The 23262-nt window shown below is 40.4% G+C and overlaps 1 protein-coding gene across 1 annotated transcript; it reads right to left on the bottom strand.

Moving 5' to 3' along the window:
- Nucleotides 1–20242: 20242 nt before the first annotated feature.
- LOC104092992 (pentatricopeptide repeat-containing protein At3g18020) lies at nucleotides 20243–22991 on the bottom strand. The gene has a single exon (XM_070197702.1). It carries the CDS (start codon nucleotides 22931–22933, stop codon nucleotides 20843–20845), a length of 2091 nt encoding a protein of 696 aa, XP_070053803.1. The 5' UTR covers nucleotides 22934–22991; the 3' UTR covers nucleotides 20243–20842.
- Between the last annotated feature and the right edge of the window lie 271 nt (nucleotides 22992–23262).

The following is a 23262-nucleotide window of genomic DNA, read 5'->3' as shown; positions in this document are numbered from 1 at the left end:
ATAGTGGAATTTTTTATATCGGGGTCATTTTTTGATTTCGGAAGTTGAAGTAGGTCTGTAATATCGAATATGACTTGTGTGCAAAATTTGGGGTCAATCGGACGTGGTTTGGTTGGTTTCGGCGTCGGTTGTCGAATTTGGAAGTTTTAAGTTCTTTAAGTTTGAATCAGAGGATGAATTGTGATTTTAGCGTTGTTTGATGTGGTTTGAGGGCTCGACTAAGTTTGTATGGTGTTTTAGGATTTGTTGCTATGTTTTGTTGAGGTCCCGAAAGCCTCGGGTGAGTTTCGGGTCCTTAACGGGTGAAAGTTTGGACTTAGAAGAATTTTTGAGTTGCTGGTTCTGGTGTTTTCGCACCTGCGGTGGGAAGTCCGCAGGTGCGGCCTTGCAGAAGAGAGGCTGGGATCGCAGGTGCATTTTTAGGCCGGGGAGTAAGTGGTCGCAGATGCGACGAGTGAGCCGCAAGAACGGAGTCGCATCTGCGGAAAGGAAGCCGCAGATGCGGAGATGAGAAAGACCCAAGTTTCCGTAGAAGCGGATGATTGAGCGCAGAAGCACATCCGCATGTGCGGACTTAGGCGCGCAGGTGCGGGCTATGGAGTTTTATGAAAACTCGCAGGTGCGGCATCCTAGCCGCAGAAGCGGTACCACATGTGCGGTTCTTGGCTCGCAGAAGCGAGTTCGCTGGGCAGAAAAGAGAGAGTTTCGAGGGCTTAAGTCATTTCTCCATTTTTGGACTTGGGAGCTCGAAAATTGGCGATTCTTTGAGGAATTTTCAGAGAGAGCTTTGGGGTAACGATTCCTAACTCGTTTTTGGTTGTATTTCATTAATCTATAGTTGTTTTCTCCATTTAATTTCGATTTTGGATTGAAAAGTTGGGGAAAATTGGGGAAAATTCCCTAAACAAAATTCCGAATTTTGATTGGGATTTAGACAACGGATTTGGTGAATTTTGGTACGAGTGAACTCATGAGTGAACGGGCTTTCGTATTTTACAACTTTTACCTTATTCCAAGAAGTGGGTCCCACAAGCATTTTTGAGTTAATTTTGGAATTTTCGTTAAAATGTTGATTTCGTTAATTAGATTAGTCTATTATTGTTGTATTTATGATACGTAATTGCTTTTGGCTAGATTTGGGCCATTCGGAGCCGGATATTCGTGAAAAAGGCATTGTGACCGATTAATTGAGCTTGACTCGAGGTATGTGGCTTGTGTAACTTTGTGCGGGGGAAAATCCCCCTAAGATTTGGAATTATTGTGATATGTGAGCGCCATGTACGTGAGGTGACGAGTACGTACACGGGCTAGTTGTGGAAAAAACCGATTTTCTTATTGAGCAGCAACCTGTTTTCCTTTTATTTAAGTTATACCATTTTAATGAGTATTAATCTATTTTATATTCTTAATTGAGTTATTCCAATATGTGTAGCTATCCTGTTTAGTCTAATACAGCATGTCTACGTGTCTTAACTACTTATATGAACTTTGTGCAGCATGCTCAGTGAATTTCCTGCTTCTTCCTTGACAGGTACTTAGTCTAAATCGTAAGATTTCGTGATGTAGTTGTATTTCTATTGTTTGCGCTGCATATTTACTTTGGGACTACGGAACGGTATTCTAGGAGATACCTCTGTACTGCATATTTACTTTGGGACTACGAAACGGTGTTCCGGGAGATCCCCATGTACTGCATATTTACTTTGGGACTACGGAATGGTATTCCGGGAGATCCCCTTGTACTGCATATTTACTTTGGGACTACAAGACGGTATCTCGGGAGATCCCTTGTTGTATTTTTGTGTATTGAGTTGTTACCTTCTATGAATTCTTTCTTGTTAAATTTCAGTCTTTATTTTTACTGTGATATTTCATTCTTGCCTTGCTTTATTATCATATTCTAGTAGGGCCCGGACCTGGCCTCGTCACTACTCTACCGAGGTTAGGCTTGGCACTTTTTGGGTACCGATTGTGGTGTACTCATGCTACTCTTCTGCACATGTTTTTTGTGTGCAGATCTAGATGCTCCTTATCAGCCGCACTATCAGTGAGCCGAGACAGTTTTGGAGACTTCAAGGTATATCTACCGCGTCCGCAGACCTCGGAGTCCCCTTTCTACTCTTCCTCATGTCCATTATCTTTTGTATTTTCTTTTGATAGACTCTGATGTATAGAGACACTAGACTTTTCTTCCTGTAGTTTGTGATTCATGATGTTCCGGGTTTTGGGATTGTTGTGTATTTTTGAATAGTTGGTTAAATTTATATTTTCATTTCATTATTCCGCAAAATATTAGGCTTACCTAGTTATAGAGAATAGGTGCCGTCACGACGTCACACGGAGAAGAAATTGGGTCGTGACAAGTTGGTATCAGAGCTCTAGGTTCATAGGTCTCGTGAGTCACAAACCGGTTTAGTAGAGTCTCGCGGATCGGTACAGAGACGTCTGTACTGATCTTTGGTAGGCTATGGAATTTTTAGGAAAATTTCACTACTTTGATTCCTTGTCATGTGAAAATTGTTGACTTCAAAGATTCTAAACTTCTGTATTCTATTCTCTCACAGATGGTGAGGGCACGTACAAGCAGATCTGATGACCAGGCACCCGCGCCCCCTGCTAGAGCCGTGAGAGGCCGGGCCAGGGTAGAGGACTAGGACGTCCACGTGGTGCAGCCAGAGCACCCGCACGAGCTGCTACAGAGGAGCCCCCAGTAGCTCAAGTTGGAGGGCAGACACCTGAGATACATGTTGATGCACCAGCCCTCCATGAGACTCTATCCCAGGTTTTGAGCATGTTCAGCACCTTAGCTCGGGGTGGATTGATTCCACTTGCTCCTGCCACATCTCAAGCCGGGGGAGGAGCACAGACTCCCATCGTCGGTACTTCATAGCAACGGGTTCATGTCGACCAGGTTTCAGAGATTGTACCAATGCAGCCGGCAGCTCCAGCTCATCCCCAGGTTGGGGCAACAACTTCTAAGGTGGAGCAACTCAGATTTGAGAGGTACAAGAAGTACCACCCACCTACCTTCAGCGGATTGGCTACAGATGATGCTTAGAGTTTTCTGGAGGAGTGTCATCATATTCTCCGTACTATGGGCGTAGCGGAGACGAGAAGGGTTTCTTTTACTACATTCCAGCTTAGAGGAGCAACTTATCAGTGGTGGCGTGCTTATGGGTTGAGTAGTCCGGCTAAGGCAGCTTCACTTACATGGACTCAGTTCTCGAACATGTTTTTGAGAGAGTATGTCCCTCAGAGCCTCAGGGATTCATGACGCGCGGAGTTTGAGCAGCTGCGCTAAGGTGCTATGACTGTGTCAAAGTATGCAGTTCTCTTCAGTGATTTGGCCCGACATGCACCGGCATTGGTTGCCACAGTTCGAGAGAGGGTTCGACGGCTTATTGAGGGACTCCACCCCAGTATCTGGATTAGTATGGCCAGAGAGTTAGAGATGGATATTTCTTATTAGCAGGTTGTGAGTATTGCCAGGAGATTGTAGGGCATGCTTGCCCGGGATAGAGAGGAGAGAGAGACCAAGAGGTCTCGAGAGATTGGTTATTATTCTGGGGCTCGTGCCCCAGCAGCTCGCCATGGTAGGGATTATGTGAGCCGCTCCGTTCATTCAGCTCTTCCAGCCGCCAACAATGTTTCAGCTCCTTCTAGACCCTATGAGCATTATTATGCACCGCCAGTATCTAGTGTGCCTCATGTACGAGGTGTTCCTAGCGGCCAGTCCAGCAGACCTGACCCGAGCCAGTCATAGCAGCCACACCCTCCCAGACCTTATTTTGAGTATGGCGACACTCACCATGTGGTGAGGGATTGCCCCAGGATTAGGAAGGGTGCACCTCCATATACTTCTCAGCCACAGCGTGCTCCACCGGGTCCTCACGCTATGATTACAGCGCCATATGCCACCGCACCTGCTCATCCATCCCGAGGTAGAGGTCAGGGAGGTATAGGTCGCCCCAGAGGGGGAGGCCAGGCTAGATATTATGCATTTCCTGCTCATACAGAGGCAGTTGCTTCTGATTCTGTCATTACAGGTATTGTTCCGGTCTGTCATAGAGATGCGTCGGTATTATCTGACCCAGGCTCTACATATTCTTATGTGTCCTCTTACTTTGCCCCGTATTTGGGTGTATTTCGGGATTATTTGAGTTCCCCTATTTATGTGTCTACTCTTGTGGGAGATTCTCTTATTATGGACCGCGTGTATCGGTCGTGTTTGATTGCTCTTAGTGGTTTTGAGACCAGAGCCGATTTATTATTGCTCAGCATGGTGGACTTTGATACTATTTTAGACATGGACTAGTTGTCGTCCCATTATGTTATTATTGATTGTCACGCTAAGACCGTGACGCTGGCTATGCCAGGATTTCCGCGATTAGAGTGGAGAGGTACCTTAGAGTATACTCCCACCAGAGTTATTTCATTTCTTAAAGCTCAACGAATGGTTGAGAAAGGGTGTGGCGCGTATCTAGCTTATGTGAGAGATGTCAGTAGTGATACCCTTACAATTGAGTCAGTTCAAGTAGTGAGGGACTTTCCAGATGTATTTCCAGCTGATCTTCCGGGCATGTCACCTGACAAAGATATTAATTTTGGCATTGACTTGTTGCCGGGCACTCATCCCATCTCTATTCCTCCGTATCGTATGGTTCCTCCTAAGTTAAAGGAGTTGAAGGAGCAATTACAGGAATTGCTTGATAAGGGCTTCATTCGGCCCAGTGTGTCACCTTGGGGTGCTCCTGTCTTATTTGTGAAGAAGAATAAGGATGGTTCTATGCGGATATTTATTGATTACCGCCAGTTGAACAAAGTCACAGTGAAGAACAGGTATCCATTGCCTCGTATTGATGACTTATTTGATCAATTACAGGGTGCCTGAGTGTTTTTCAAGATTGACTTACGTTCAGGTTATCATCAGTTGAAGATTCGGGGGCCAGATATCCCGAAGACTGCTTTTAGGACCAGATATGGTCACTGTGAGTTTCTTGTGATGTCTTTTGGGCTGATCAATGCCCCAACATCTTTTATGCACTTGATGCACAGTGTGTTCCGCCTCTATCTGGATTCATTCGTCATTGTGTTTATTGATGACATTCTAGTATACTCCCGAAGTCGGGAGGATCATGAGCAGCACTTGAGGACTACACTTCAGACCTTGAGAGAAAAGAAATTATATGCATAATTTTTAAAGTGTGAGTTTTGGCTAGACACAGTGGCATTCTTGGGTCATATAGTATCGAGAGATGAGATCCATGTGGATCCGAGGAAGATTAAAGCAGTGCAGAGTTGGCCCAGACCGTCCTTAGCTACAAATATCCGAAGTTTTCTTTGTTTTGCGGGGTATTACCGTCTATTTGTAGAGGGTTTCTCGTCTATTGCAGCACCTATGCCTCGGCTGACCCAGAAGGGTGCTCCGTTCAGGTGGACAGAGGAATGTGAGGAGAGCTTTCAGAAGTTCAAGACAACTTTGACTACAACCCCAGTATTGGTATCACATATAGGTTCGGGGTCTTATACTGTATATTGTGATGCATCGCGGATTGGTCTCGGAGCGGTATTGATGCAGGACGGTAGGGTGATTACCTACGCGTTCAGACAATTGAAGGTGCACGAAAAGAACTATCTTGTCCACGACCTTGAGTTAGCAGCTATTGTTCATGCCTTGAAGACATGGCAACATTATTTGTACGGTGTTCCTTGTGAGATCTACACCGATCATCGGAGTTTGCAACATCTGATTAAGTAGAAAGATCTTAACTTACGTCAGCAGAGGTGGTTGGAGCTACTTAAGGATTCTGATATCACTATTTTGTACCACCTTGAGAAGGCCAGTGTGGTGGCCGATGCTTTGAGTCGTCGGGCAGAGATTTTGGGGAGTTTAGCATATCTACCAACATTAGAGAGGCCATTGGCGTTGGATGTTCAGGCCTTAGCCAGCCAGTTTGTGAGATTGGATATTTATAAGCCGAGTCGAGTATTGGCTTGTGTGGTCTCTCGGTCTTCTATTTATGATTGTATCAGGGAGCGTCAGTATGATGACCCTCATATGCTTGTCCTTAAGGACACGGTCCAGCACGGTGATGCTAAGGAGGTCACTATTAGAGATGATTGTGCATTGAGGATACAAGGCAGGCTATATGTGCCCAACGTAGATGGTTTGCGTGAGTTGATTCTCCAGGAGACTCACAGTTTGCGATACTCTATTCATCCAGGTGACGCAAAGATGTATCAAGACTTGAGACAACATTACTGGTGGAGGAGGATGAAGAAGTACATAGTAGAGTATGTGGCACGATGTTTGAATTGCCAACTGGTAAAGTATGAGCATCAGCGGCCAGGTGGGTTGCTTCAGAAGTTAGAGATTCTAGAGTGGAAATGGGAGCAGAACACTATGGATTTCGTTGTTGGACTCCCACGAACTCAGCGGAGGTTTGATACAGTTTGGGTGATTGTGGATAGGCTGACCAAGTCAGCTCATTTCATTCCTGTGATGACTACCTATTCTTCCGAGCAGCTAGCTCGAATCTACATCCGTGAGATCATCAGGCTTCATGGCGTACCGATATCTATTATCTCTGACCGAGGTACGTAGTTTACATCACGATTCTGGAGAGCTGTACAACATGAGTTGGGTACTCAGGTTGAGTTGAGCACAACATTTTACCCTCAGACGGATGGACAGTCCAAGCGCACTATTCAGATACTGGAGGATATGCTCTGCGCTTGTGTGATAGATTTTGGGGGTGCTTGGGACCAGTTCTTGCCACTTGCGGAGTTTGCCTACAACAACAGTTATCAGTCCAACATTCAGATGGCACCATATGAGGCTCTGTATGGTAGGCGGTGTCGGTACCCAGTGGGTTGGTTCGAGCTGAGTGAGGCCAGATTATTGGGTACGGACTTGGTTCAGGATGCCTTAAAAAAGGTTAAGGTGATTCAGGATAGACTTCGCACAACCCAGTCCAGACAGAAGAGTTATGCGGACCGAAAGGTTCGCGATGTTGCATTCATGGTTGGAGAGCGGGTCTTGCTCCGGGTTTTGCCTATGAAGGGCGTTATGAGGTTAGGAAAGAAGGGCAAGCTGAGCCCAAGGATCATTGGTCCATTTGAGGTGTTGTGTCGAGTTGTGGAGGTTGCTTATGAGCGTGCTTTGCATCCCAGTCTAGCAAGAGTTCATCCGATATTCCATGTTTCTATGCTCCGAAAGTATCACGGTGATCCGTCTCATGTGTTGGATTTTAGCTTAGTCGAGTTAGACAGGAATCTATATTATGTTGAGGAGCCAGTGGCTATTTTGGACAGGCAGGTCAGAAAGCTAAGATCAAAGAACATTGCTTCTGTGAAGGTTCAATGGAGGGGACAGCCGGTCGAGGAGACGACTTGGGAGACCGAGCAGGATATGTGCAGCCGTTATCCTCATCTTTTCACCACTTCAGGTATGTCTCTATGCTCGTTCGAGGACGAACGATTGTTTTAAGAGGGGGAGGATATAACAATCCGACCGGTCGTTTTGAAAGTAATAGCCCCCATCCCCCTATTTATTGTTTCCCCCACATCTATTTCTGCTATTGTGACTTGTCGGGAGGCTTCGTTTTGATTTTTGGAGTGTTCCGGGACACTAAGTCCCTAAAACGGGAGCTTAAGCCTTAGGATTTGGATCTTAGTTGGAACTGTATGAAGACGACTCCGGAATGGAATTCTGTCAATTTCGTTAGCTCCGTTAGGTGATTATGGACTTAGAGGCGTGTACGGATTGTGTTTTGGAGGTCCGTAGCTTATTTAGGCTTAAAATGTCAAAAGACGAATTTTTGGAGTTTTGGGCCGGTAGTGGAATTTTTGATATCGGGATCGTTTTTCGATTTCGGAAGTTGGAGTAGGTCCGTAATGTTGAATATGACTTGTGTGCAAAATTTGGGGTCAATCGGACGTGGTTTGGTTGGTTTCGGCGTCGGTTGTCGAATTTGAAAATTTCAAGTTCTTTAAGTTTGAATCAGAGGATGAATTATGATTTTAGCATTGTTTGATGTGGTTTGAGGACTCAACTAAGTTCGTATGGTTTTTTAGGATTTTTTGATATATTTGGTTGAGGTACCGGGAGCCTCGGGTGAGTTTCGGGTGCTTAGCGGGTGAAAGTTTGGACTTAGAAGAATTTTTGAGTTGCTGGTTCTGGTGTTTTCGCACCTGTGGTGGGAAGTCCGCAGGTGCGGCCTCGCAGAAGTGAGGCTGGGATCGCAGGTGTGTTTTTAGGCCGGGGAGTCAGTTGTCGCAGATGCGACGAGTGAGCCGCAGGAGCGGAGCCGCATCTGCGGAAGGGAAGCCGCAGATGCGGAGATGAGAAGGACCCAAGGTTCCGCAGAAGCAGACGATTAAGCGCAGAAGCGCATCCGCAGGTGCGGAGTTAGGCACGCAAGTGCGGGCTCTGGAGTTCTATGAAAACTTGTAGGTGCGGCGTCCTAGCCGCCGAAGCGGTACTGCAGGTACGGTTCTGGGCTCACAGAAGCGAGTTCGCAGGGCAGAAAAGAGAGAGTTTCAAGGGCTTGAGTCATTTCTCCATTTTTGGACTTGGGAACTCGGAAATTGGCGATTCTTTGAGGGATTTTTAGAGAGAGCTTTGGGGTAACGATTTCTAACTCGTTTTTGGTTGTATTTCATTAATCTATAGTTGTTTTCTTCATTTAATTTCGGTTTTGGATTGAAAAGTTGGGGAAAATGGGGGGAACAATTCCCTAAACGAAATTTTGAGTTTTGATTGGGATTTAGACATCGGATTTGGTGAATTTTGGTACGAGTGAACTCGTGTGTGAACGGGCTTTCGTATTTTATGACTTTTACCCGATTCCAAGAAGTGGACCCCACGGGCGATATTTGAGTTAATTTCAAAATTTTCGTTAAAATATTGATTTCATTAATTAGATGAGTCTATTATTGTTGTATTTATGATACGTAATTGCTTTTGGCTAGATTTGGGTCATTCAGAGCCGGATATTCGTGGAAAAGGCATTGTGACCGATTAATTGAGCTTGACTCGAGGTAAGTGGCTTGCCTAATTTTGTGCGGGGGAAATCCCCCTAAGATTTGGAACTATTGTGATATGTGAGCGTCGTGTACGTGAGGTGATGAGTACGTACACGGGATAGTTGTGGAAAAACCCGATTTTCTTACTGAGCATTAACCTGTTTTCCTTTTATTTGAGTTATACCATTTTAATGAGTATTAATCTATTTTTATTCTTAATTGAGTTATTCCAATATGTGTAGCTATCCTGTTTAGTCTAATACAGCATGTCTACGTGTCTTAACTACTTATGTGAACTTTGTGCAGCATGCTTAGTGAATTTCCTGCTTCTTCCTTGATTGGTACTTAGTCTAAATCGTAAGATTTCGTGATATAGTTGTATTTCTATTGTTTGCGCTGCATATTTACTTTGGGACTGCGGAACGATATTCCGGGAGATCCCCATATACTGCATATTTACTTAGGGACTATAGAACCGTATTCCGGGAGATCCCCCTGTACCACATATTTACTTTGGGACTTCGGAACGGTATTCCGGGAGATCCCCCTGTACTGCATATTTACTTTGGGACTACAGAACGATATTCCGGGAGCTCTCCCCTATACTGCATATTTATTTTGGGACTACGAGATGGTATCTCGGGAGATCCCCTGTTGTATTTCTGTGTATTGAGCTGTTACCTTCTATGAATTCTTTCTTGTTAAATTTCAGTCTTTATTTTTACTGCGATATTTCATTTTTGCCTTGCTTTATTATCATATTCTAGTAGGGCCCGGACATAGCCTCGTCACTCCTCTACCGATGTTAGGCTTGACACTTACTGGGTACCGATTGTGGTGTACTCATGCTACTCTTCTGCACATGTTTTTCGTGTGCAAATCCAGTGCTCCTTATCAGCCGCACTATTAGTGAGCCGGAATAGTTTTGGAGACTTCAAGGTATATCTGCCGCGTCCGCAGACCTCGGAGTCCCCTTTCTACTCTTCCTCATGTCCATTATCTTTTGTATTTTCTTTTGATAGACTCTGATGTGTAGAGACACTAGACTTTTCTTCCTGTAGTTTGTGATTCACGATGTATCGATTTTTGGGATTGTTGTGTATTTTTGAATAGTTGGTTAAATTTATATTTTCATTTTATTATTTCGCAAAATGTTATGCTTACCTAGTTGTAGAGACTGGGTGCCGTCACGACGTCACACGGAGGGGATATTGGGTCGTGACACTTGCACATTTAGATTTATTATATGAGCCATGCATCTCACATGGAGATGTTTACCACTCTTCATATTAGTTTTCCATATATCTAACTTTTTAGACAATTCTTTGACTGTGACATCATTTGAAGAAGCATTGTCCACAGTAATTATCACGATCCAAAATCCCTTAAAGGTCGTGATGATGCCGAACGCCATTGTCAGGCAAGCTAAAAATAAATACTTAATTTGGTTCTCATTTTAGTATTTTGAAATCATAATTTCCTTCAATTAAATAGTAAAAGATTGAATTTACAGGGTAAATAATAATATTTTCAACAAGTTCAATACAGGACAACCCATAATCATCCCAAAACCTGGTGTCACAAGTGCATGAGCATCAACTAGGAAGAAAAATAAAATACAATATGTGTCCGAAATATAAATTTGGACATGAGAAATATAAATACTCTGAAGGAGACTCTGCTGGTTGCGGATCATAGTAGAGAGTGCAACTCACCTAAGTCTCAGCAATGACCCCGCCTTTGCGCCCACAAGGCCTCTAAACATATATATACCTGCACAAAAATATGCAGCAAGTGTAGTATGAGTACGTAAATTAACGCGTACCCAGTAAGTATCCTGCCTAACCTCGAAGAAATAATGACAAGGGGTCGACTCAGACACTTACTATGGGCTATAATTAATATACCAATGATATAATTGAGCATGGATCACGTAGAACTGCTGTAAGCCCAATATCATAAAATAAGTAAACAATTCTTTTGTTAATAAGAAATTTCTCCAAATTCATTTTCATCGTTTAACAATTTATATCTCCGGCCAATGAAGCAATATCAATTATTATAATTTCCGAAGCAATTAATACAATCATGCGCAAGTCATGCCGACGTCGTACGGCCCGATCCAACAAATAAATATAAATGGTGCATTGCCGAGGGTCGAATGGCACGAACCATAGATGCATCTATTACCCCGCTCGCGGATCATACATGCGACGCAGTCAAATATAAATTTATTAAGTTAATATAATATTCCTCAATTTCTTTTCAAAAATACGAAGTCCAAATAAAAGCTTTTTGAAAACTTAATTTTCCCAATTTAAATCCTTCTTAAGACAATTTAATACGCAAACCTCAATCTTTCTTCTTTTCAAGGCAAACGGTAACCACAAATCAAATAACAATATCAACAAGGCATGATGCAAACCTAAAATTACTCGGACATAGGCATAGCTAGTAGCTACGTACGGACTCTCGTCACTTCGTGCGTACGTAGCCCCCGCAAGTAGAAGCATATATTTAATCAATTCACCTATGTGATTAATTCCCTCTTACAAGATTAGAAATGAGACTTACCTCACTCCGAAATTTCATAAACGGCTCCAAATCTGCTCCAACAACTCAAACCGATGCCCGTCGCTCCAAAACTAGTCAAATAAGATGCAACTCAATCAAAATATGCTCTAATACTCATAATTAATCAATTTACAACAATTTTCAACTCCGCTCGAAAAATCGATAAAACAACCCTCGGGCCCACGTGCCCGAATTTCGAAAATTTTCGAAGATAACCATTACCCATAACCTCACGAACTCAAATATATAATTTATTTCCAATTTCATGCCCAAATTCGTGGTCAAAATCCAAAAATACCAAATTCTACATTTTTCTCTTAATATCCCAAATTTCTATAAATTTTCATGTCTAAATTCATATATAATCCAAGCATTTAACTTGCATCAGGTGGGAATCACTTACCTTGACATAGATGATGAAGATGGAGCTCCAAAATGGCTCCAAGACCGGCTCCCATGGAGGAAATGAAGTGAAAATGGCCAAACTCCCATTTTAAAACAACTCACTGCCCAGTCCGACCCTTTGTCGCGAACGCGGCACATCCCTCGCATTCGTGAAGCTCAACAAACTCACGCCCAGAAATCTCTCTCCTCGTTTGTGACCCTCTGATCGCGTTCGCGAAGGCCAGCTGCCCTGCCCCTTCTTCTTTACGTTCGCGTCGCCTTGGCCGCGTTCGCAAAGGCTTGACCAGCTCTTGCCTCGTGTTCGCATCCACTGCCTTGCGTTCGCGAGGCCAAACCCAGCAACCCCTCAAATTCCTCTTCGCGAACGCGGGACTTCTTTCGCGTTCGCGGAGAAGGAAACCAGACACCATCAACAACAGTCCAAAACTACTCTAATTTGGTCCGAAACCACCCGAAACACACCCAAGGCCCCCGGGACCCTGTCCAATCGCACAAACCAGTCCCATAATATAACACGGACCTGCTCAAGGCCTCAAATCACATCAAACAACATCGAAATCATGAATCATACCCCAATTCAAGCTTAATGAATTTTAGAACTTCAAACTTCTACATTCGATGCCAGAACCTATAAAATCACGTCCGATTGACCTCAAATTTTGCACACAAGTCACATTCGACATTTCAGACCTACTTCAACTTCCGGAATTGGAATCCGACCCCTATATCAAAAAGTCCACTCCCGGTCAAACTTCTCAAAAACCTTCAAATTCCAGCTTTCGCCAAATGACCTTCGGACCTCCAAATCCACATCTGGACGTGCTCTCAATACCATAATTACCATACGGATCTATTCCCAGACTCGGAATCCCAAACGGGAGTCAATAACATTGAAATGCACTTCAACCCAAATTTAGGAAATTCTTCCAAAAATGCCAACTTCCATAATAGGCGCCGAAATGCTCCTGGGTCATCCAAAACCCGATCCGGAAATATGCTCAAGTACAAAATCATCATACGAACATGTTGGAATCTTCAAATCCCAATTCCGAGGTCATTTACTTAAAAATCCAACCTTAGCCAAATTCTTCCAACTTAAAGCTTCCGAAATCAGAATTTTCTTTCCAAATCAACTCCGAACTTCCAGAAATAAAATTCCGACCACGCGTACAAGTCGTAATACCTGAAGTGAAGCTGCTCAGGGTCCCAAACTGTCGAACGATGCGCTAGGGCTCAAAACAACCGGTCGGGTCGTTACAGTAGTAGTGAACACCTTGTATAATTTCCATTCAAGCAAACAATTACAAATAGCTTTTGCCATCTCTTCACCCTTATGACTAGTGATAAGGCAAAAATTTAGTATTCTTTTATGCAACTTCCAATCCCTATCAATGAAGTGGGCTGTCAACATATAATTTATTCTTTGCAATGAAGTTCATGTGTCTGTTGTGAGGCAAATTTTTGGTTGTGCTTCTCTAAAAGAACTTCTTAGATTTTACTTCAATTCACCGTAAACTTCATAACAATCCCTTGTTATTGTTCTACGAGAAGGAAGACGAAATAGTGGTTAAGTTATTCTCATAAACTTCATAAAGCCTTCCTTTTCTACAAAGCTAAATGGTAGTTCATCAATAACTATTATCTCAATTAAGGCCCTCCTAACCACTTCTTGATCAAATTTCCAAAGTACTCCTCCATCATTTTGGCAAGATTGAAAATTTATCTTTATTTGACTATTATCTTTATCAATGTTAGGTGGGTATTCTTTGCATCTAGTCAAATGATTTTTCAATCCTCTTGTTCCATTCCTAGATGTATTAGCAGCATAAGCTTGCTTACAATATCTACACCTTGCTTTACCGACCCTATTTACCTCAAATTTATCAAAATGTTGCCAAACTTCGGATCTAGGTTGCATGGCTTTTCTTTTCTTAGAATATTGAGTATCACTATCAATTGTGTTGGCATTGCTATCATTAGTAATAGGTAAGCTTTCAGTTGAACCAACATCACTTACTCTACTTTCATCCGCCATCTATACAAAATTAAAACAAATATAAACACAAATTGTTAAAACCAAAATACTAAATAGAATACTACAAGCAAAACACTGCTTCTAGTATGATTAAGCTGGAAAAAAACCAAAACTTTAGAATATCATACAAAAATATAGGTAGAATTACACAGTAATCTGTTGGTAGTAACAAAAGCTCTAATACTCTATAGCAAATTTTATGAAGCTTATCCTCTACTCTCATACTAGCTAAACCTAACGAAATTGTACAAGAAAACTATAGTATATTAATATTCACATTTTTTCATTAAACTTTCAAACTAACGGCAAAAATTTTCTCTTTTTCTACCACATTTCTTCATCTGTATTTGAAGCATTGAAATATCAGCCAAGAGATGCACACACTGTGTAGGATTCAAGATATCTAACAAGCCCTTCAACGTCTTAAGCCTAACGCAATCAGCCATTTTCATCACCCTCTCTAAACTTACCATTAACCCTTTCAACGCCACCTCTACTAGCCCATCCAACTGATTATTTGAGTCAGAGTCACTAGTGCAACCACTTGTTCTCACTTTAGTACTGCTATTTAGACTTAAGTATAGCTACATAACTGAATGAAAAATGGAAAAGTTAAGAACCTGAATAAAGGTCAACAATGAGCAAACAAGCAATCACCGATGAAAGGAATCGCTGTCGCCGAGGTTGTAGTCGTGAGTCGTAACTCGTGAATCCGACCGCCGCAACAACCAAGCAAAGTCGTGAGGGTTTCTTGAAATTCTTGTCTGTCTCTAAGCGACTAAGCCTAAGGGTAAGGGATTAGGGAATTAGGGATTTTGGACTTTTGGGGCGTGGGCTTAAAGTTATTAGGCTAAAAAATAAAAATAAAGTTGGGCTTGGACTAAACTATTTCGGTATACCGAAATACCGAAGTATCAAAAATTCAATTCCGTATACCGTACCGAACTACCGAAATACCGGTAATTTCTATACCGAAATAAACTGAAATACCGAAAAAATCAAAATCGAAATACCAAATTAATTCGGTTCGAAATTCGGTTTTTCGAATTTTATGCCCATCCCTAGTCGACATCGACAGTTACTAGTGGTCCAATAAATCAATATAATAAAGTAGACAAGTATGAAGTATGGTAATTAAACAGTGAAAACAAATATAGGTTCACGATACGATCCTCAACTAAACAGTAAAGATAAGTCCTCAAATATCGGTTATTTCATTAAAGGAGTATATAAAGGCCACCACCAGATAGATCCTCATATCTCAAGTCAGGAAAACTCACAGATTACATCGGCTTCTTGTCAAATAATACGCACGATTCTGCCGAGGCGAGCTACCCGATCCCATAAGAGTATGTTATGAAATGCCGAGGCAAACAGACTGATCCCATAAGAGTGTGCTACAATAAACATGCTGAGACGAACGACCCTATCCCATAAGAGTGTATTACAATAATCATGCCGAAGCGAACGACTCGATCCCATAAGAGTGTGTTATAATAATCCTGCCGAAGCGAATGGCCAAATCCCATAAGAGCGTGTTACAATAATCCTGCCTTGGCGAACAGCCCGATCCCATAAGACCGCGTTACAATAATTCAGTCGAGACGAACGGCCTGATCCCCTTAGAATAAAAAGCCTTAATGTGTCCTTGACCCCACTCACGAATATACATGTGAGTTATGAAATTTAATTTTTTTCCCGATGAATACGCACAATGCAGAAGAAATTCGTAAGGGAAGCACAATTTTCCACGGCTAATCACGTAGCTCGTTAAATACCTAAAATGGCAAGTCCGATACTCTACGCGAGTCTAGTCTCATGTTGAAGGTAAATTAAAGCAATTAAACAAGAAATGATAACTCAATTGTTGCAAATAAAGCATAGCGCGAATGTAAGTCTACCCGGACCAAATCAGGAATTCTAGCATACGCATAGATACTCGTTACCTCATACGTGCGTTGCTCTCACAACATGTAGCACATAACAAATATAACACATACAGGGTAAATTCCCCTCACAAGGTTAGACAGGAGACTTACCTCGCTCCGAAATTTCATAACCGTCTCCAACGCCTCTCTAACACATCAAACCGATGCCCATCGATCTGAAACTAGTCAAACAACATGAAACTAATAAAAATATACTCCAATACTCATAATTAATCAATTTATAACAATTCCCAACTCTGCTCGAAAAGTCAACTAAGTCAACCCTCAGGCCCACATGCCCAGGTTTCGAAAATTTTCGAAGATAAACATTACCCATAATACTACGAGTTTAAATATATAATTTATTTTTAATTCCATGCCCAAAATCGTGGTCAAAACTCGAAGTTATAAATTCTAGGGCTCCTACCAAGAATCCCACATTTTTCACTTAAATTCTTGAATTTACAAGCCTAAATGCGTATATTCAACTAACAATGTGTAGAAATCACTTACCCCATAATATATGATGAAAATGGCACTCAAAAAAGCGCACCAAAGTCGGCTCCCATGGAAGAAATGATATGAAAATGAGCCAAATATCGGTTTAAAACAAGTCTGCCCAGGCCCGACCTTCATCGTGTTCGCGAAGACCTAGCAATCCACTGCATCGCATTCGCGATGAACAACTCGCCCCTATCCTAGAACTCCTCTTTCGCGTTCATGGTTGTCTTCCCGAGTTCGCGAAGGGCAAGCTGCCGGCCTAGCAATTTATTGCGTTCGCCACTACCTTGTCGCGTTCGCGTAGGGTAAAGTCCCCCTGACCCCCAGTCCTTCTTCATGTTTACGACTCTTTCTTCACGTTCGTGAAGCACAAAAAGGCAGTCACCAATTTCCTTCTTCGCGATCACGTAAGTCAATTCGCGATCGCAAAGCACGACACTAGAACGAGCAACCAACACCATTAGAACACCTAAACTTGGTCCGAAACTACCCCAAATCACACCTGAGATCCCCGGAACCCCGTTCAATCACACCAACCAGTCCCAAGTCATGACACGAACCTAATCGAGGCCTGAAATAACACCAAACAACATCCAAACTACGAATTGATGATCAAAATCCTTCTTTTAATTTTCAAACATTCCAACTTCGACGAACGCGTCTGATTCATACTAATATTCTGGAATGACGCCAAACTTTACGTACAAGTCACAAATCACGATACGAACCTATTCCAAGGCTCGGGACCTCAAACGGACATCGATAACACCAAAGTTCACTTCAAACCAAACTTAGAAAATTCTAAAAACATCAAAATGCTAACTTTTCACAATGAGCGCTGAAATGCTCCCGGATCACCCGATACTCAACCCGAACATACGCTCAAGTCCGAAATCACCATACGAACCTATTGAAACCTTTAAATCTCGATTCCGAGGTCATTTACTCAAAAGTCAAACCTTGGTCAACTCTTCCAACTTAAAGCTTCCGAATTGAGAATTTTCCATCCGAATCAACTACTAACTTCCCGAAATTCAATTTCGACTACGTGTACAAGTCATAAAACATGAAGTGAAGCTACTCAAGGCCTCAAAACCGCTGAACGATGCACTAGAGATCAAAACGTCCGATAGGGTCATTACATAAACTATTACTTTTCCTCCAAATAGTTCATTGATATCCAATATATCTCTAATACTCTAGGAAATTGTTCGATCCTTTGACGCTTAGCCATAAATGCTTCATCACATATTATAAATTTGGCTTTCCTTATAAATTTTAGTATTATTGCTCTGCTTTGATATATTTTGTGATGATTATTCCAGTTGTTTGAAGATGTATATTAAATCTAAAGTGAGTTGTACGACTTCATAATAAAATTGTTGATGGTACACCACTTGTTCTTATTGCTAACAGTATCATACCTCTTGATCTGACATTTGTAAGTAACGCATGACATATGAATATTAATTCGATTCCGGCGAAGGCATCTACAAAGGGTAATCCCGTTATACCATAGTCAACTCTTTATAATATAGTCTTGAAAACTTATTTTTGTTCAGGATCTTGTATGGCCTTCTTAATACTATATTAATCTTTTTTCTTTGTGATCTACTTTTTAACGCTATTGTTATAGAATACATTTATGTACCCTAAATTTATTTATTTTTAACTTGAGAAATAATTTTACTCATATGATGAATTTAAAAATAATTAAGATGGATTCTCGTGCTAAATAATTAATTAAATTTTTGATTATTTGGTCTTAAGATAAAAAATAATTTATTTTCTGTTGATTCAGATTCTTAATATTAGTTCATCTCTTATTTTAAATATTTAACCGTAATTATAATTTTATCCACCATAAATTTTATTTTCAAAGAGTAAAAAGATCGATTTGACATTCCACTTTTAGATCCTTATGTTTGCAAAATTATTAGTGGTATTGACTCTTACCAACCTTTTTCTTTCTCTTTCTCATATATTTATATTCTTAAAAATTTTCTTAGTTGTTCTTTTATAATTGGATATATTTTTCAATATTACACAAAATAATAATAATAACAAAATATTATTTGAGTAGGAAAGCAGTTCAAATAATAGTAAAAATATATTATCATGGGGATTTTTTTCCTCAATTTCAATGCTTTATGCAGTCCATTTAACATTTTTTTTTTGGTATTGTATATTATGGCGTGATAATATATTACCAATATAGAGGATTCTTACGAAATTGATTTTATTAAATCTTACTACATATTTTTAAGAAGAATTCAATAGACAAAATTTTATTATTTTATAATCTTAAATATTAAAAAAATTAACATAGAAGTTATTGTAGTCCAAAAAATAGGTTATTATAGTTATGTCTTTTCCCTATGAGTTCTTCTATTTAATATTTTAGGGTTATTTAAGTCTATCAATATTATATTCGTGCTTTTATAATAAATATAGGCTCTCCTTTTTCTAAATGGATTTGGATAATATAATACATTCTCAAATTAAATTAATAATAGGACAAAGTAATACGTTTTCTAATTAAATTTGTAATAGGAAATTTTTAAGAAGTATATTATAAAAGTAATAGGATTACATGGCTAAAGGTATTAGGATTATACTAATAGGATTCCTAAAGGTAATCATATATGATTCCTCACGTGTATTATGTTCTAAAACTAATAGGATTACAAGGTTAATGTCTAGAATTCCGGTTATGTCCTTTTATTGCGAGTTATTATGCTTAATATTAATATGTTATTTTTGTAAACTAACATTATATTCATACTTTTATAATAAATATAGTTAGATTATACACCAATAATACAAGATACAAAAAGCTTGCAATATTATTAAAAAAAGTAAGGTACAATGTAAAATTACTATATAAAAAATAGGGTAAAAAATAAAATTAGATTATTTAATAATAAGGAAGGGCAAGATGAGACAAAAAAAGGTAACGACGCAACCACACTAAATCGGTCATTCCATAAAGTGACACTTTTCGTCGTTATGTAATAAAAGATTTAATGATACGATACAATAAAATTTAAGTAATAATCAAAACAAACATTATATCTAAAGTAACAATACGGTACAATACAACATGTAACAACCATCCAAACAAGCTGTCAAAATTCACGTGAAATCTACCACATTACTTGCGATTGTACATCCATGTTCTCAACAGGAAGCTCGCGCTGCTCTTCTCATAGTACCATATTACATTACACATTGTTGATTCGTTGAACTTGTTAGATCACCATGTAATTTATCGGGATGACATTTTGTCCCAAGCTTTAGATTTTGGTTACATGTCACAACATTGGGTTTCAATGTAAGGCAGAGAACAATGTCTCAGGTGCAAATTAAGAACTAAGACTACAGCTACTTCCCTACTTGCAAGTTTTCTTCGGTTGAATAGTTTGTAAAGCAGCAGCAGCAATTTAATTTCTTCTCCTTTGCAATTTAATTGCCTCTCCTTTATATACCTGCTATAATATAACTGCACTAACTCAAAGCTGATTTGTTCATATTCAACACCTCAAAAGAGCCAGTTATGGCTTATATACAAGCAACACCTTTAATAAAAATGATCATCATCTTAGTCTCATTACATACCTCTCTATTTAGCTAAGAAAAGGGAGAGAAGCTTAAAGGTACAGGAATGTTGGGTGCTTAGATCAACTTGGAACATAAATTCTTCAACACATAAAGTCCAAAGTATTGTGGCAAAAACTTTGCAGATTTATATTTGGGAAGAAAAATAGCTATCTGTTCAATTGAAATATCAATAATAAATAAGATATTGAAGGGTGTCACATTCAGCAATACTGTAATAAACTAAAAACTAAAGTAATTATTAACTCTCAGATAATGAAACATCAAATTTTGCTTGACCATTATAAATAGTACATTCAGATAGAAGGGAATACATCTCATTATTGAGTTCACTGAGATTAATGTGTAATATAAAACATATAAGACGATTTCATGGTGGCTATGAGTAATATATAGCAGAGATATGATGAACCATCTTCTCGATACCCTTCTGACTTCTTGTTCATAGTTATGTTGCAGTTTCTTTTCTTTTTTACTTTGCTCCTTGTAAATGATTAACCTCCTGCTAACCAATTTGAATTTGGTATAACTAGTCAGCATCCAATGCTCCCTCCATACATATTTCCAGGGTTAGATATGTATCAGGAGCACCATCTCATTTCATCATGACCAATACAACTTTTACTATCAACGACATCCTATTACATCATAATACTCCAGAGAGAGCAGTTTAAGACAACTGATATATCATGTTTCGTATTTTTTCCACTTCACTCAATATTTAAAACCAAAGTTCTTCTACGAGTGACTTATCTTACACCCCAACTTGACATGTCAAATCCTCAGAGAACTGTTTTTCCACATTGCCGTGCAATTTCTCTAGAATTCTCCATGTTACAGAATCAGGTTCTAGTCCATTCTTTCTCATTTCACCAAGAATCTGATAAGCTTCTCTCTTCCAACCCAACATGCAAGCACCATTAATAACAATGTTGTAATTGACGACACAAAGAGTAACCCCACAATCTACCAATTCATATAGGAAATCACAAGCATCATTCAATTTGCCAGAGCGACAAAGCCCCTTGAGAATGGCTGCATATAAGTAACTGTCATGAATTCCCGAGGGCCAAACAACATCGTTCCAGAATCTTTTGGCTTCATCAACTTTGTTGGACTCAAACAACCCGTCTATAATAATAGTATACGTCGTGCAATCAGCAGTGGTGCCACCACTTACCATGCTACTGAAAACCTCCATAGCTTCATCTAACCGATGTAACTTAAACAACCCTTGGATAACTGCATTATATGTCACAACACTGGGTTTCAAACCCTTTTCAGGCATAACTCTATGCAATAACTCAAGAGCTTCTTCAACTTTCCCGAGTTTTAAAAAACCACTAATAACAGTTGAAAATGTCACACCATCAGGCGCACAAAAATTCCCCGTCCTCATATCTTTGAAAACCTTTTGAGCCTCTTCAATTCTTCCCATTTTGCAGAAGCCATTAATAACAGTATTCAGGGTGATCACATCCGGTTGACATTGAGTTTGAAGCATGGTTACAAGGACATTCAAAAGCTCAGTTGGATTATCAACAGCACAAAGAGCTCTGAGATATATGTTATAAATCCTTGTTCTGTCAAGGTCTAATGTCTTATTTAACACGACATTGAGGACTTCCTTGGCCTTAACAAGATCATATTCACGAATCAAACCTTCTACCAATAACTTGTAAGTAAATTCTGAGGGTACGTAGCCAAATTGGATCCCTTCCTCCAACAACTGATACGCCCTGAAACAATCACCCTCTTTGACGAGACCATGTACAGGCGAATTATATGACACTAAGCTTGGATTCAACCCTCTTTTTCTCATCATGTAAACTATCCTAGCAGCCCCATTATACCTTCCAAATCTACAAAGAGAATCTATCATTTGGGCATATACAAAACCCTCGGCCACACTTTCACCCTGAGGCATATCTTCGGCAATATTAAACACTTCATGGAAGAATCCTTCCCTACACAAGGAATTGATCACATCACAGAATGCTGCATTTTGAACATGCATATCCTCTTCAGTGAGCATCACATCCCAAAGCTTTCTAATCAGCTGTTTTCCATAGTCCACATCCCTCTTTCTCAGAACCCCGCGAATCAAAGCGCTATAACTCAGCGCATTAGGTATAACTCCACACTCAGACATTTCATCAAACAGCTTCTCTGCTTCCCCAACCTCACCAACGTCACAATACCCATTGATCAAAGTTGTATAAGAAACAGCATTAGGAGAATGCCCTCTCTTTCTCATATCAAAAAACAACTGATGGGCATCTGTAGTTCTCCCAAAACCGCAAAGCTGATGGATCAGACGGTTGTAATTCATTAACGATGGCACAAACTGAGGTTTCTGGCAGAACAAAGCGGAGATAACACGTAAAGTCACTTGTGGAGTAGCCGCATGTAGCAAGCGAGCAATGAGAACATTACAGGTGCGCTCATCGGGGACAGTATAATGGAAGGAAACGGCGAAAAGGAATCGCTGGTGGGCTTCGGAAAAGCGGTGAGTATCACAAAGAGCGTGAACGATGCTGGTGAGATTAAGAGAGTCAGGACGGTAGCCGTGAAGTCGAAGCTCGTCGAGGAGTCGGAGAGCTTCGTTAACATTTCCGTCAATAGCACAAAGCTTGTGAATTCGTCTGGTCCAGTAAGTTCTGTCGTCGATCAAGTTCCGACCAATTTCAAATTCCTGTGTTTCAGCGCTTTGTTGTTGTTGTTGTTGTTGAGGAGTTAAATGGAGCTGATTGGGCTGAATTACAGAAGGTGAAAGAAAGGTGGAGAAGAGCGAAAGAGATGAAGTGCAGGTTTTGCCAGAAAATGGAATTTTGCAAAAGCGCATTATACAGTACTAATGCACATGAGGTCGCTCCTCCGGAAGTTTAGTTGTTCAAATGATCTTAAAAATGAGTAATACTGTAAGATAGAAATGAACCTTGTTGGTCCAATGTTCAAAGTCTACTTCGCTCCTTCGGCCCATGAGGTCGGCCCATGCTCAATTTGCAGTTTCTATGGATGGTTGTTACGCGTAAAAATGGCGTGGGTAGCCACTATTTAAGGCGGTATTTATTTTTATCCAACAATTCTAATGTTGAGCAAAAATAACCGCTACTCTATTAAAATTAATATGAAAAGATATTTTTACCCTTTCTTCTATCTCTTTTCTTTCCC

The sequence above is a fragment of the Nicotiana tomentosiformis genome, chromosome 3, assembly GCF_000390325.3.
Source record: "Nicotiana tomentosiformis chromosome 3, ASM39032v3, whole genome shotgun sequence".
Taxonomy (NCBI): Eukaryota; Viridiplantae; Streptophyta; class Magnoliopsida; order Solanales; family Solanaceae; genus Nicotiana; species Nicotiana tomentosiformis.
The sequence above is the reverse complement of the archived record's forward strand: the minus strand, read 5'-3'. Positions and strand labels throughout refer to the sequence as shown.